Source organism: Aythya ferina, assembly GCF_964211825.1.
Source record: "Aythya ferina genome assembly, chromosome: 1".
NCBI classification, from domain to species: Eukaryota; Metazoa; Chordata; class Aves; order Anseriformes; family Anatidae; genus Aythya; species Aythya ferina.
In genome coordinates, this window is record NC_140296.1 from 150,217,792 (window position 1) to 150,232,740 (window position 14,949).

Here is a 14,949-nt window from a genome sequence, read left to right on the forward strand (position 1 = left end):
AGAGATGTTCAGATAGTTGCAGACAAAGCACCCCAGTATTTTTAATATGACAGACTTTAACTGCCCAATATGGTGCGTGTTTTTTCCCCTTTGGAGGAACAGGCTTTTTAAAGCAGCAGTTGAGATCAAGGGGAACATGTGAATACCTAGACTTGAGGGGAAAAAGAAATCTTTACAAAATCTTGTGTGGTTTTGGGCCACACAATTAAAAATTTGAATCCTTGACTTCTATCCCCTGCCCTCCCTTCTTCTTGTTGGTCTGGAGGGTGATTGGGCTGCTCCTGTTCTGTATGAGGTGATGTCTTATTGCAGTAAGAAGCCTGGTCTAGATATCTAGCGTTTCCATCTGCTGGCATGTCACTGGGGTATTTTTCCTTTGCAGAGTGTGTATGTATTGGGAAGGTGCCTGTAGGAAAGGTGCATTGAGGCTTCAAACTTAGTGTAAGGAAGGTTTCATGTTAAAATGAAGTCTTCTGTTTCCATTTAGGAGGTGATCTAAGCGCTGTGCTCTGACACTCTGGAAAAGTCTCCTGGAAGCAGGTGAAGCACCCCTGTTGTGTGCTCTTGTTATAAAAATGCACAGGTTGTGGCACGGTGGGAAAGAAATCAATGCATTTTGGTTTGAGTGTGGTAAGTGTGTTTTGCTTTCGTGGGCAGCTCTTCTAATGATTTAATCGGCATTGCTGGGTGATGACCAGGGTGTCATGCAGGAGCTGGAAACAGGCAGTTTCTCAACCACTAAGTGGCAAGTGGCTTTGGGCTGGCTTTTAGTGCAGGGGGGATTAAGCTGGTTCCTTCTGAAGCTGTCCTAGAAAAAGTTTAAATTATTTCCTAGGTTTGCCTGGTAACCAGACTACAAGAGATGTTAGTCTGAGTTTGCATGGAGGTAGGTTTGGGATTTCTCTATCCTACTGTCAGCAAACAGGACAGTATTTTTCTTCCCAGACAGTTTTTAATTTTTAAAGCCGATGAGTGTTTCACTTTGACAGAGTGTTAAACATTTACATGCACTGGTAGGGTGCCTCCTTCCTATCAAACTCAGATGTCTAATCTGCAAAAGTAACCCCCAAAACAAACTGAAAACAATTCTCTTCATATGCAAAAAGCATGGCCAAAAAAACCTTTCTTACTTCTGTGATCAAAGCAGGAAATACGTAGTTTGGTTTGTGCGATGGGGTTAGGTTTTCTTCCTGCCTGTAACATAGCTTCAGTCAGCTGCCAGCCAAGAGATATGTGTGGATTGTTCATCCCCCTGTGGATTTGTGGGAACACACACTAGGAGACCAGAGCAACATTGTCATAGTGCCTGCATTGATCTCACACTGTGTTTATGTGGACTCCAGCCATTATTCCTTTCTTCTCCAGCATCCAGAGGCTATAATGGATTGTTTTATACATAATCATGATAATACTTAGCTGTTGTATTGCATTTGTCAGGCATTTTATAGAGAAGGTCAATGTAATTATCACCATTTTGCAGCTGGAAAACAAAAGCAGAGAGACTTGAAGTGTTTTGCCCACATCCCTGAGTCTCACAGCAGTGATGGGACTCAGAAGAGGAGAAACCCAGAGCAAGGCCCTGGCTGCCGTGTCCTGGCTCTGGTGCCCTTTTCCAAGCAGATAGGGCTACATAGGGTCCTGTGGCTGTGCCCCCACGGACACATGGTGCTGCTGCACCCCAGGCCCCCAACACGGGTGGCACTTCGTCTCCACAGGAGCACCTGAAGGATACAGCACGGGTTAGTTTCCCCAGAAAACCTCCCAGACTAATTGCTTTGGTCCTCACAAGAGCTACACGGCGGTGGGCACAAAAGGCACAGGTCTCCCATCGCTGAGACTTGTCTGCAGCCTCTCAGGTGTCTGGGATGCCTGCTCTGACAGCTTATTTCTCCATTGAATCATCACCTCTTTGGCCAGTGCTTCCTCTGGTGGCCCAAGGAACCATATCCCATCCTTCCCCACCCCTCTCTGCCAGCCCAAAGGGGTTTGGGAACATGGTGGAGCTGCCCTGGACTTCCCCCAGCCTGCCTGCAGCTCCGTCACGAGGTGTGAGAAGACAGCTTCTTCCTAACGCTGAACCAAAAGCATGATGTGACCATGGGTCAAGGCCACAAGCTGCCGCACTTGGCAGGCAAGACATTTTTGCACGTTCTCAATCCGTGCAGAGCTCATCTTGGTGAGTAAAACTCCATTAAAAAAAAAAAAAAATCACAAAATTAGTCTTTAATGGATGCACAGATGTTTTAGGCCCTAATCTGGACCCCACCTTGAGCTGCTTGCAGTGGAAGCTTCACAGCTACTTATGGTTAATTTCCTGCCTGCCAGCCCTGCCCAGAGGGGACAGGAGCCCAGGATGAGTGTGTCCTGTGGCTTTTCCTTCCACAGCCTTGTACATGATAAAACCATGTGTGTGCAGGCCAGTCCATTGCAGCCCCTGCATCGGGTGCTTGGAGTTGTTCCTTTTTCCCCCGATGTTGACCCCTCTGCAGATGGCATCAGCCTGTGCCCCATGGTGAGGTACAGCAGGGCATCCAGCAGAGATTTGTGTTGGTTTCACCCTGCTGGGCAGCTGAGCTCCACCACAACCCTTCTCTTACTCCCTTTCTCAAAGCAAGAAGGGGAGAGAATACGATGGAAAAAAGGGCTCCTCTCCAAGGGCTGTAGCTCCGGCCCGGGGCCTGCTCCTGCGGGGGCTCTCCATGGGCCGCAGCCTCCTCCAGGCCACATCCACCTGCTCCACCGGGGGCTCCTCCACCCATGGGGGGGCTGCAGCGTGGAGATCTGCTCCATGTGGGACCCATGGGCTGCAGGGGGACAGCCTGCTCCAACAGGGGCCTCTCCACAGGCCGCAGGGGCACTGCTGCTCCGTGTCTAGAGCACCTCCTGCCCTCCTGCTGCACTGCCCTGGAGGGCTGCAGGGCTGCTTCTCACTCCTCTCTCCCAGCTGCTTTTCACAGCAGTTTTTATTTATTTATTTATTTTCTCCCCTTTCTTAAATCTGCTCTTCCAGAGGCCCAACCAGTGTCACTCACTGGCTCGGCTCTGGCCAGCAGCAGGTCCCTTTATAACTGTCTGGAGCTGACTCTGGTCTGCCACGGGGCAGCTGCTGGGCTCTGCTCACAGAGGCCATCCTTGCTACCAAAACCTTGTGACGTAAATCCAGTAGAGGAGCTTTAAAGGTTGCTTGTTGGGAAATGTTCTCTGGCAGGTTTTTAAATGAAATGCGAGCCATCTGAGAGCTTGCGAGGTGAAAAACCACTGCTTTCAGCCCTTCCCCCTGCCTCTGCAGTGCTTGCTTTCTGAGCCTTTAGGCAGCTGCAAATGCAAGAAATACTTGAAATTACAAAAATTGGAAGAGGCAGGTTGGTAGCTCATATTTCTTACAGTACATGAAACCCCAGCAGGTCACTGCCTGGGCAAGGTGGGTAAAACATAATCCCTGCACAGACCGTAAATAGTTTGCCTGCTACCAGCAATGGGAGGGAAAGGGGGAGAAGGTGGAAAATGCAGGGATTTTGTGATGTCTGGGGGCAGACATTTCCCACAAATATTTTATGGTTTGCTCACACCTTCACCGTGTGTGAAGCCAGTGGTTAGTAATGACCGTACGACCCCTGAAAGCACAGTGACTCCATTTGGAAACTACAGGAGGTTTGCAGTGGATGCCTGCTCCCATGTGGAGCCCGCTGCCCTCACGGGGCAAGTCCTCGGTTTTATTAAACGCATCGTGACCTTGTGCAACCGCATTCCCCACAAGGGCCGGCTGACCTTTCCCTCCCCATCTCACTGTAGCCTCCATCTCCTTGTCAGCAGGACCATGCAGCATCACATCGGGGCCCACAGAACAGCTGATGCACTTTGTGATGGAGTCGTGTTGCCTGCTGCTCTCTACAACTAATCTTGAAAACAATAACAATATTCAAAAAACAAAGAAGAGGAGGTTTGTATTATATATTACTGTATTTGCTGTTTACATATTTTTAAAATGCAAATTTCTAGCAATAACGATCCCTTGTCTTTTCTTCGTATCTAGACGTAATTTGTTGTTGAACCTGGTGCGCTACAGTGATGTAATTTCTCTGCAAGGAAAAGCACCAACAGCAATTATGAGTTTTTCTGGGGATAGTCCTTGTTAGTTTTGATTTTTTTTTTTTTTGGTCTGGTTTATTTATAGTCATTTCAGCAGTGCTTTTGGTCAGTTGAGGAATGAGCAGAATGCTATAACGTTAAAAAAAAAAAAAAAAAAGCTTTAATCATTTTTTTAAGAAAACTACAAGGAAAACATACAAAGAAGTTGCAAGTGCTAGAGACAAAGAAAACTGAAAGGCACAATAGTGCTCAGTTCCTAAAATGTTCTCTTATGCAAAAAATATCCAGGTTTGGTTTTCTTTTTTTTTTTTTCTTTCTTTCTTTTTTTTTTTTTAAGGGATGAGTTGCTGGAATAAAAAACCCTCTTCACACTAAAATGACTTCTTTTGTGCACTTTTCCTGCAGTTTGCCTACAAACAGAAAGCTCTCATTTAGTATCTGGGAATTGTATTAGCCTCTTATCTTAATTGTGCTTTGAAGCCATGCAGGCGGTGGCTCATGAAGGCCTTCCAGAACCATTGAGAGGTGAGGATGGGTTTTCAGATAACTTCTGGAAGCTGTTTTTACCTTCCTTGGTTTATAAGAAAACCCTGGAGTGAGGAAAGTGGAGGACAGGGCTCACTTCCATCTCCCACCCTTCTCTTCATGCATTTGCCAGAGGGAAAGGTCGCTTTTCTCCAAACTCTGCCCCTAAAATTGCATGTGCGGCTGTGAATGAGCTAAATTACCAATCGTATTTTAAACACATACAGAAGTACTGCTTCTCTTTTAATCAGGACCAGCTCTTAAATTGCAAGCAAGTACTAACAGACATAGATCCCACTGGAGAGAGCAGTGGTGTTGCAAAGCACATTGGGGTCAAAGTGTGCTGCATCCAGCTCATCACCTCCTCGCAGCATCAGGTGCAGCAAGTGTGGTGGCATAAGTGTGGTTCTGCATCCTTGCAAGTAGCCAGAAAGACCCTGAGCATTCTCCTCTTTGACCGTCGTTCCTGAAACAACGAGTATTAAGAGGTGGTGATGGATAGACAGGGAGAAGTGAGTACTTAAAAAGCAGAGTAAGCTAAGCCATTTCTATGCTAGATGTCCTCTCTACCAAAGACCAAAGGGTCAGCTAACTAAGCAGTCGCTACTGATCTCGAGCATCTTTGTTGCTTTGTATTTCACCTTTAAATTGTTTTCTCATCTACCCATGCATGCATCTCTTACGCAGGTTCTGTCTTGGGTGGGAATGGAAATTCCCACTGGCTGAGCATAGCCTTTCCCTGTCTCTGTGCTCAGGGAAGCCTGCTAGTCCTGTTTCTTTTAGTTCTGATCAAAACATAGCATGTAAGTATATTCTTACTGCACATAAAGCATGCAAACACTGCTGTGCTTTTGGGGAGTGGTGTAGTGACATTATGGGAAGCTGCTGGCTGGAGGATAACTCCATGTGTATCCTGCTTGGCTCTCTCTATGCTTTGAGTGCTGCCTAAAAGAAAGTAACGTAGAGATGTCTGTCCCGTCCACTAACAAAGGTTGGGAGCATCTTTTTATTCCTTACATTTGTAGGTCAGATGCTAGGAAGGCTGTTCCTAGCAGCACTGCAGCTCTGAAACAGACCATCCAGGGAAGCTGTAGAGTCTTCATCATGTGTGGTTTGGGGGAAAGAAGAGACTAAAATCTGTCAGGATGGGTGTTGAGGTTGTAGTTGATCCTTCCTAAGAACCCAACACCTCATAAGGACCGTAAGTATGGCCGTGTTGGCTGTGCAGACCTCGGAGCCAAGCTGGTGAGCTGGCAGGAATGCTCTCCCCTGGTGGGGGAGTGAGGGCTGCAACCAAACGGCTGCCTTGGGGGCTTTGGCTCTGTCTCTGCATTGCTGTGTCTCTTCTCTCGCAGCCGCCAGCTACAGAGCCATGAGGAACCAAGTGATCACAAAGTGCTCCTTCCCCTGGCATAACCTCACCACTTCTGGCAAACCGCTGTTGAGAAACTTCCAGAGATGAAGACTGCATGTGCATCATTGTGATCAATAGCTACCAGTGGTCTTAGCCTCCAGAAATTTTTCAGATCTCTCTGAATTTATTTATGGTTTTGGCATCCAAAATGTACCACAGACATGGTCTGCATGGTTTTGTTATCTATGATTTGGTTTTGGCTGGCAGTTTCTCCAAGTGTCCCCACTTGGCAGCTTCTCAGAAATCCTGTGGAATCGCTCCCCTCCCAGCCAGGCATGGGTTTCTACACCCTCACCACGCTCCCTTCTCAGCACACAGGGGCATGGGCATGGCAGGAAGAAAGTTGGCAGGGCTTTGAGCTCGGTGGGATGTAGGAGCTGCTGCTTTTGCAGAGTAGAAGAGTGCAGCTGGGCTGGGCAGTCCTTTGACTGAGTCCCAGTGAGCTGGTGGCCTCGTCGTGCCACCCACCCCTGCTCATTTTGGTGCTGCACGCGGTCAAGAAGCAGCACCAGGAGTCTCCTCCACGAGTCCTCTTGTCTGAACACTTGGCAGCTGTCACCCAAAGGCCTTGGGGGCATGATGCTACCTGCAATGGCAGTGCTCCTTTCCTTCAAATCTCTCCATCAGTGACGGGTGGCTTTGTGCAGGCTGCAGGCAAGCTGCAGCCCCAGAGGCTGCTTTGCCAGGGAGGTGCATTTCACTCATGCTTTGCAGGTACAGGAGCAGAGCCTGGCTTTGTAAACGAACCCCCTGTGATCAGAAACATGAGCGCCAGGACTTCCCCAGCAACACAAGCCAGGCCCTGGTGCGGCCTGCTGCTTGCTGCTGCCAGCCAGAGATAGAGCTGCGAGATACTGCGAGTGCTGCTTTTGATCTGAGGTGTTATGACGTGGCAGCGCGTTGAATTTTGGAGTACAAAAACCGAGTGGCCTGATCCTAGGCACATTCCTGCTCCGCCTGCCAGCGTGCTTGCAGTCGGGCTTGGCCCTGAGGCTCTCACCAAGGTGCCATTTGCAGGCAGTTCGCTGGGTGGGGAAGGAAAGGCAAAGAGCTGTGGCACTTCTTGCTCTCCCCACGCAATCTCTAATTTCCCCATTCGCTTCAATTTGCCCTGAGCACCTTTTTAAAGTGTGTTTCAATTTACCTCTTTCAGAGCTTTGGCTGGCACTTATCATCCTCTGAGGGTGCTTAATCAGCTCCTGTCTGAATCCCCAGCTCTGTCAGGATAACTAATGTCCAGGTCTCCAACTAGCTGAAAATTGCCGTCCCCCCTCCCCGAGCATGTGACATATAAAGGGACTCTGTTTTCTTCAGTGGATGTTTTTGTCTGGTAGGCAAATGACCCCAGCTGGCTCGCACAGTAGGGTACGGCTGCAGACACCTGCCCGCCTGCCCAGGGCAGGGGAGGTGTGGTGCGTTTTTGGGATGAAAGCTGAGGGCTGTTGACCCCATGGGGCACTGCTCTTGTCACGGAGGCGTGTTTCCCTCCAAACCGTTTGATCCCATCTTCTCCCAGGGCAGTTTCCAGAACAGAGTCACCCTGTCTCGGGAGCGCTGTCAGATGTCCTTCCAAACCATGCTGAAGCTCGCTCCGGGCTGCAGCAGCCAAGCAGGCCGCACCTGGGGAAGGCAAGGACCTCCAGGCACCCAAAGATAGCTGGAGATCCAGAACGGCTGCCCTGCACTGATCTGAGCGTGCAGCGAGAAGGTAATTAGTCGTCCCAAAGAAATGAGTCAGGTCTCTCTGCTCCTTAGGAAAGCACGAACCAGCCCGGCGCTGACACGCGCTTGGTGTGTCCGGGCGTCGCGACTTTTTCCAAGCTGGTGGCGTGACTTGGGAGGTGATAGGGATCTCGCTGCAACGACAACATCTCTAGTAAGGCCCAATATCTTGCTTTCCGCATTAAAATGAAAAGAAAAACTCTCTGTAGTTAGTAGCCAGGAGATCTTTTGAAGTACGCGCTGACTCTGAGTCAGTGCCATAAATGCCCGAGTCTGCACGCAGCCTGAGACAGCTGCCCTCTTCTCACTTGTCCTATTTGTCTAGATGTGTGGGTAATGACATGGCCTAAAAACGGTGCCTCAAAGGTCAACATCAACCCTTTTACAAGGGTGGTGAACAAGTCGCCCCCCTCATTTGTTCAGCCCACCCTTCCTGGGTGCACGCTGTGGAGCACAACCCACCATCTGCTACAAAACTCCCCCAAACTTGGGATTCCCCTAATTTTCACCTACTGTTGCCTGCGGTCAGCGCAGAGCCACGGTGCTTCCTGGAAGCGCAGGGACAAGGTCAGGTGGGTGGCATTTGTCAGAAAAACACCCAACCCGAGGTGTTTGGGCCTGGAGATGCACCCGTTCTCCCACCAAACCGAGAGCTGGAGGATTTCCCTGAGCAGCCTGGAAGCCGAGCAGGCTCCGCACTGAAGGGCTGAGGACAGCAGAGGGCTCTCCTGCGAGATGTTGGTCTGGACAGCCACAAAGTCCCCATGATTGTGCTCTCAAGGCACGCTCCCCAGTTCGATGGTCCCTGAGCATCTTCTTTGCAGGCTGCCAGCCGCTGTCATTGGGGCTGCTCCTGTCCTGAGCCCTGCTACCTTCTGTGACCACCGCTGAGCTTACGATGCCCGTGTATTCCCATAAAAAATCAGCTTTTTGCAGCATGTCTGCTGGAACCACCGAGCTTACACTCACAAACCAGTTTCCGACAGCACTTGACCCGCTGGGGAAGGCAACCCCTCAGTGTTTTGGGCCGTGCTGTAGCTTTCCCCAGCCCGCCTGACAAATTAGCCTACCTATAGCTGCATTTGTGCCTTTCCTGTAGGAAGTTTACGTTGAAGGCACGCCAGGCTACGCTCCATGGGGCCGGGCACCGCTCCGGCACGCCGCGCCTCGTCTGCTGGGGAATTTTGGCCGGCTCTGCTGGCACGATAACGTGTTTGCTGGGCTCTTATACTTGAAGGGATGGGATTTCTGCCGGTGTTTTATGCTTAAAAGGGTACAGCGTTTTGTCAACACTGAATGCAGTACGCACCCTCCCAGCCTGTTGCTTGGGCTGTCAGCCAGGCAGCTCCTAATAACGCTGAGGCAGGCGATGTAGGGTTGGGGTATGTTAGCTGGGGAGAGGTGGTCTGCGCGTCGCACGGGGAACCCGAAAGCGCGCAGGAAACACAACAGTAATCCTAAAAGAGATCTTACTTCCCCAAAGCCTTGATGAGGGTTAACTTCCAGGTTTTGTAATTTCAAGGCTTGGTAGCGTCGAGGTTTGAAAATTGCAAGATTTTGCTGTTTCAAAGCAAGAAAATAGCGAGATTTTTGCTCTTTTTGTAATTTCAAGAGCAGAAAACATCAAGATTGGAACACATCGAGATTTTCTGCTTTCCAGATTTTTGGAACTTCACCATTTTGTCATGTCGAGATTTTGTTAATTGCACGACTTCCTCATTTCCAGGCTCGGAAACGCGCAGATTTCCCAATTTTAGGCTTTCCTAAGGGCTCTTCTCGCCCTCCCTCACCCCCCGGCGCTCCCCGTTCCCTGCCCGCTGCCCCCCCCCGGGGCCGTGCCCCGCCGCCGGTGCGCGCCCAGCACCGCGCAGCGCCCGGGGGCGGAGCCTCGCGGCGGGCGGCGCGTCCCTATTGGCCGAAGGGCTCTGAGTATTTTGCATACCCCCCTCCTCCGCGCGCCTCATTGGCCGCGGCGCTCGGGGAGCATTTGCATGTCCCCGCCCACCCCGCGCCGCGCTGCGGTGTGGGGCCGGCGGCGCGGCGCAGTGCAGGAGCCGGGCCGGGAGCGGGGCCGGCAGCGGGCTGCAGGCAGCGGGCTGCAGGCAGCGGGCGGCTCCGGCGGTGCACGGCCAAGGGGAGCGGGGCTGCACGGCTCGGCTCGGCTCGGTTCAGCTCGGCAGGGCTCAGCACGGCTCGGCCCAGTGGGGCTGCCCCCTCCCCGTCCCCAGCTTCTCATCCGCTCCGTGCCCGGGCGCCTTGGGTGCAGCATGAAGTGCGGCGATGGCCCGGAGGGGTAAGACGGCGGTGAGGACGCTGGAAGACCTGACGCTGGACTCCGGCTATGGTGGCGCGGCGGACTCGGTGCGCTCGTCCAACTTGTCGCTGTGCTGCTCGGATTCGCACCCCACGTACCCCTATGGAGGCAGCTGCTGGCCGCCCCTAGCTGGCTCCATGCACAGTCGCCACAACAGCTTCGACACCGTCAACACCGTCCTAGCGGAAGACTCGGAGGTGCTGGACTGCGCGGGGCAGCAGTGCGCCCGGCTCCTGCCCGACCTCGAGGAGGTCCCCTGGAGCCTGGAGGAGGTGGAGGCGCTGCTGCTGCCGCCGCCGCCCCGCCGGGAGCCGCGGCCGCCGGGCGGTGCCGGTGTCGGCAGTAGTGTCACCGGTGTCGGTAGCAGTGTCGCCGGCGTCGTGGGTGCCGGCAACCGGGATGCGGCGGCGCGGCTGTCCACGCTGGTGAGCCGGGCGCTGGTGCGCATCGCCCGGGAGGCGCAGCGCCTGAGCCTCCGCTTCGCCAAGTGCACCAAGCACGAGGTGCGCAGCGCCATGGAGATCGTGCTGGGCTGGACGCTGGCCGCCCGCTGCACGGCGGCGGCGCTGGGCGCCCTGTCCCTCTACAACATGAGCGGCAGCGGCGGCGACCGCTTCAGCCGGGGCAAGTCGGCCCGCTGCGGGCTCGCCTTCTCCGTGGGCAAGTTCTACCGCTGGATGGTGGACAGCCGCGTGGCCCTGCGCATCCACGAGCACGCCGCCATCTACCTCACGGCCGGCACCGAGAGCCTCTTCCGAGACATCCACGCCAGGGTGCTGGCCGGACACCCCGCCGCCCCCCTGCCGCCCCCCGGCCGCCCCCCGGCCGACAAGGAGAAGGAGAAGGACAAGGAGAAGGAGAAGGAGGGCGCCGAGGGGCCGCGCTTCACCCTCGAGGCGCTGGAGCAGACGGTCAACAACGACCCCGAGCTGTGGGGCTTGCTGCAGCCCTACCAGCACCTCATCTGCGGCAAAAACGCCAGCGGTGAGTGCCCGGCCCCGGGGCGAGGAGCAGCCCCCCAGGGTCCCCCCTGCGCCCCCCGGCTCGGCCGGGGACACCCCGACAGCGAGGGGTGTCCCCACGGGGGCTGCAGCTCCAGGGGTCGCTCCTGATCCTTCCCTTTCTTCTTTCAACCCACCCCCTGGTGGGTGGGTGCGCATCCCCGGGGGGCTGCCCGAGTGGGGTTTGTCGGGGGGCATCCACCCCGCAGAGCTTTGGGTCCCCCCCCCCACCCCGCTGAATGGCAGGAGCGCAGCTGGGCGCTGGCGAGCGAGATCAAACTTTGTTCCAGACGCAGTGGTTTGGCCAGGGGTTGCGTGGTTGGCGCTGAAATGCAGTCTTTCTGGACAGATTTCATTCATGTTGCTGCTTGTTTACCCAGGGCTCGACACAGATGCAACGCCGCGATGCATCAACTTCCTGGGGATTTTTCAGTTTTCTTTTCGCTGCTTTGCAAACAACGAGTCCAATATATATATATATATATATATTTTTTTTTTTACTGAGTTGCCATTCGAGGGAGCAGGATCCCGAAGTTGACGTGCTTCGGGTTTCGGCTCCCTCGGTTTGGTGAGGAAAGGGGAAATGGCCCGAGCTGGTAGCGCATCCCGGGGAGCCGTGGCTGGAGTCGCAGCCGTAGTTAAAGCCGGGTGCTCCTCTCCTACCTAGCGGCGTGCACAGGCACATAAGCTGACATACGAAATACCTGTCACGCTGAGATGCAAATGCTGGAGAAGAGGAAACCGGGGGAACAAGGATAACTGGAAGTCTAGATCGGGGCTACAGATTAACCCTGGTGAGGTGTTAGAGGCACAGCCGCTGCCTTGCAGCTAATTTGCTGCTGTCCTCTCTCCCCTGAGAGACCCACAGGAGGATGGCAAGCAGAAAGGGGCGAAGCCTCCCCCCTGGTGTAAATAGATGTGGCTCCGTTACGTTCCTCAGGGTTTGGGAGGATGTCCTCCCTGGATGCTCTGCCGAACCTCCCTTTGAGACGCGTATGCTGCCAGAGGCATGCGTTGCAGGATCCGTGCGCTGTTTGCAGGCATCTCTCCCCGGGAGGGCCAGCGTTGCTTTCCCTCGAGTGCTGGTGCTGTGCCTGTCGGTTTCAGGTGGCACTGCGTTGCCTTCCTGACACTGCAGCACTGGCAGTGCAGGCTCCTGGTGAGCCTTTCATTTTGTTTTGCAGATCCGTAGCCCCCTCTGTAGCAGCTTGGTGGATTTAAACGAACTTCACTCCGACCCTCATTTATCTCCCCTCCAGGGGCATGATTCAGAGTTTTTTTTTTTGTCTCCATTTTGCTGTAGCTTTACCTGACACAAATCTCAGTCCTGGCTGGAGCAAGTGGCATTTCTCAAAGATGTTCGAATCAGGCCCTAGCAAGTTGTCCATTTTGTTTTGCCTCTTTCCCTGTGCCGTTCTGTTTCCTATGCAAATGCCTGTCATGTTTTGCTTTTTGGCATCATGCAAGAAGTAGCTTGACATCCTGTTACGTATATTCAGAGTTACAGGTGCAAGCAGGACGCGGGCCTTCTTGTAAGGAAAACCATTTTTTTATTGCTGTTTATGTTTATTTAGATTTAATCCAAAGGAGTGCTGCACGCTCTTAAACACTTCCACGGCAGCTAGACCAAACGTTGTAAGGCATTAAAAACACCAGGCTGTTTCTTCAGCAGGGAGATACGCATCTGTTTATTTAGCCCTCACCATTTTGATGTCTGAGTGCTCGATGGTTGGTTGCGAGTGTTTCCTTCCCAGGCACTTAAAAAAGTGGGGAGGTCTGATGGGAGAGATTATTTGACCTGCTCAGAACTCCTTGGGAAACCTGTGGTAGGTTGCTCAAAGTGCTGGAAGCCGCATTTCTGTGTAGTGGCATAACCACAAGTTCATCCTTCCTCTGTTTTCAGAGCTCGAAGCACCGTGATAAGCCTGCTGCACATCAAGTTGTTTTCGCCTTATGCCTTTTTGGACTGCTCCGGGAGGGGAGGCAGGTCTTGGTGCTCTGGGGGTTTGGTAAATTGGGTACCAAGCGGGCACGCAGACATGAGAATGGGTTGGTTTGGTCCATCAGATGCGGAGGAGAACCACTGATTAGGGCTTTTCTGGAGGTACCGTGGCCCATATGGTATTGGGGGTGAGCAAAACAGGGCAAAGGGAGACCCCCTAGAAATACCTGTTTTGCTCCCGGTTTTGATAGGGGACAGGTGGTGTTATGTCTTTGGCAGGCAAACGTCAACCCTTGAAAACTTTTCTGGGTTGAGTTCAACGCCTTAAATTCCATATGGACGGTGAAACTGGCAACCTGTGAGGATGCAAGTATGGGAGGCTCATGAGCCTGAGCGTGAAGTAATCCGGGGCTGCTCTGATCCAGGTTGTGAGCGTGGGTGTTGGGGCGGATGGTCTGAGGATCCGGGAGGCACAAATCATTCTTTCAGGGCTTCCCCGTCAGCTGTGCAGAGCACTTAGTGGTTACAGCTGAGGTTTTTTAGCCTCGTGTCATACCCAGTCATCTTGGAAGCTGCTGAGTAAGATCAGCAGTGCAAGATAACCCTCTTCTTCCTATAAATGACGGTCGTGCGCCTTCAGATGAGGGTGTTCTTCGGCTGGGTGCATCAGCCTGCACAAACCCTGGTCGTTTCTTGGACAGGGCCAAAGGTGCCTGGATGAAGGCAATGGTACTCGTTAGCACGTTGCAGGCATTGGTTTGTGTCTCCTTTATAACCCTCCTCTGTGGTAGGGGAGTAGGGCTGACAAAAGTGAAGGAGGCGACAGCATCAGGAACCAGTGCTGGAGTACGTGAGCGGTTGCTGGCATCTCAGGTGAGTTTTATGCCAGTTACTATATCACAAGGAATAGACCTCAAAAGCACTCCGAGGTAGTATTTTTTTTTTTTTTTTCCCCTGCACAACCAGAATTTTAATGTCATGGTTGAATGAAAATTAGAAACTTTACGCTTGGGATTTCGTTGGCGCTCAAATGTTTCAATTACGAGCTCCGTCTGAACAGTGGAGCACGCATTTACATCCCACAGCAATCGCGTGGAGCGTTATTTTCCTTGAAATAGTGGGAGCGGAATATTGTATACTCAATAACAGGCAGTAAAAAAACTGCACCTCTGTGGTTTAAGCTATATTATTTTTGTTTCTTTATTGCTCATCAAACCCCTGCTTCTAGGCCGGATCGAAGAGCTGCTGTGAGGTGGCAGGGAAGTTTCCCCGCGCCTCAGATCCAGCAGAAATAGCAGGAATAAGAAAATGTTCCACTTCCACGGGGAACGCTTGGAGGGCCGGTCAGTCGCTCAAAGTCATCCGCTCGACGTCAGCGGATGGGGCACGGGGAATGCAGGTCCCTTGGGAGCTGGGGAGCGGGATTTTGTGGGGCAGTCAGTGTGTGTAACTCAGCCCTGCTCTGTTTGTGTGCAGCTGCTAAAAATAGGCGCTTGGAAGCCAACCGTGTCCGTGTGGTTTCGTCCTGTTCTTAATATTATTTAGATAGAAAGTCGCAACAACTCGGAAGAACCCAGGGATTAGGTCAGGCTTGGCAAACACGTGTCAGCTAACCTCAGATTAACCTCAGCCTCTTCTCCTCATCCAGGCAAAGTAGAGGGACTCCAAGCAAATGAGAGAGACCAAGGTATTGGCACAGCTTAACCAAGCCAGCTAACGCTTTTAAGTTGTGATACATGCATGTACACCTGTGTGCGTTGGGTGTATTGGGACCATTCCCCTCATTTGCTGGAGAGAGTGCTGTGTCTGTTCGTTACTTCTCTCCTTTCTGCTGTAATTGAACCATTGAAGATGCTATCATGGCTTTACGGGCAATGTAAAAATCAATCTAAAACTTATTTCAGCTGGGATGATAGAGGAATATTCAGGTATAAAATGGAAT

At 52.5% G+C, this 14,949-nt stretch overlaps 1 protein-coding gene across 3 annotated transcripts in view; it reads left to right on the forward strand.

The window, feature by feature from the left end:
• The first annotated feature begins 9,812 nt into the window (after positions 1-9,812).
• ABTB3 (ankyrin repeat and BTB domain containing 3) overlaps positions 9,813-14,949 on the forward strand; it is a 162,213-nt gene continuing 157,076 nt past the window's right edge. The window contains exon 1 of one of the 3 annotated variants that reach the window (XM_084523938.1): positions 9,813-11,048. In XM_084523938.1, coding sequence (XP_084380064.1) covers positions 10,031-11,048 — 1,018 coding nt within the window. In that variant the 5' untranslated portion in view covers positions 9,813-10,030. Of the gene's footprint in view, positions 11,049-13,667; positions 13,881-14,949 lie in introns of those variants that run through there. The other 2 variants (XM_084523937.1, XM_084523940.1) reach the window with 2 other exon arrangements.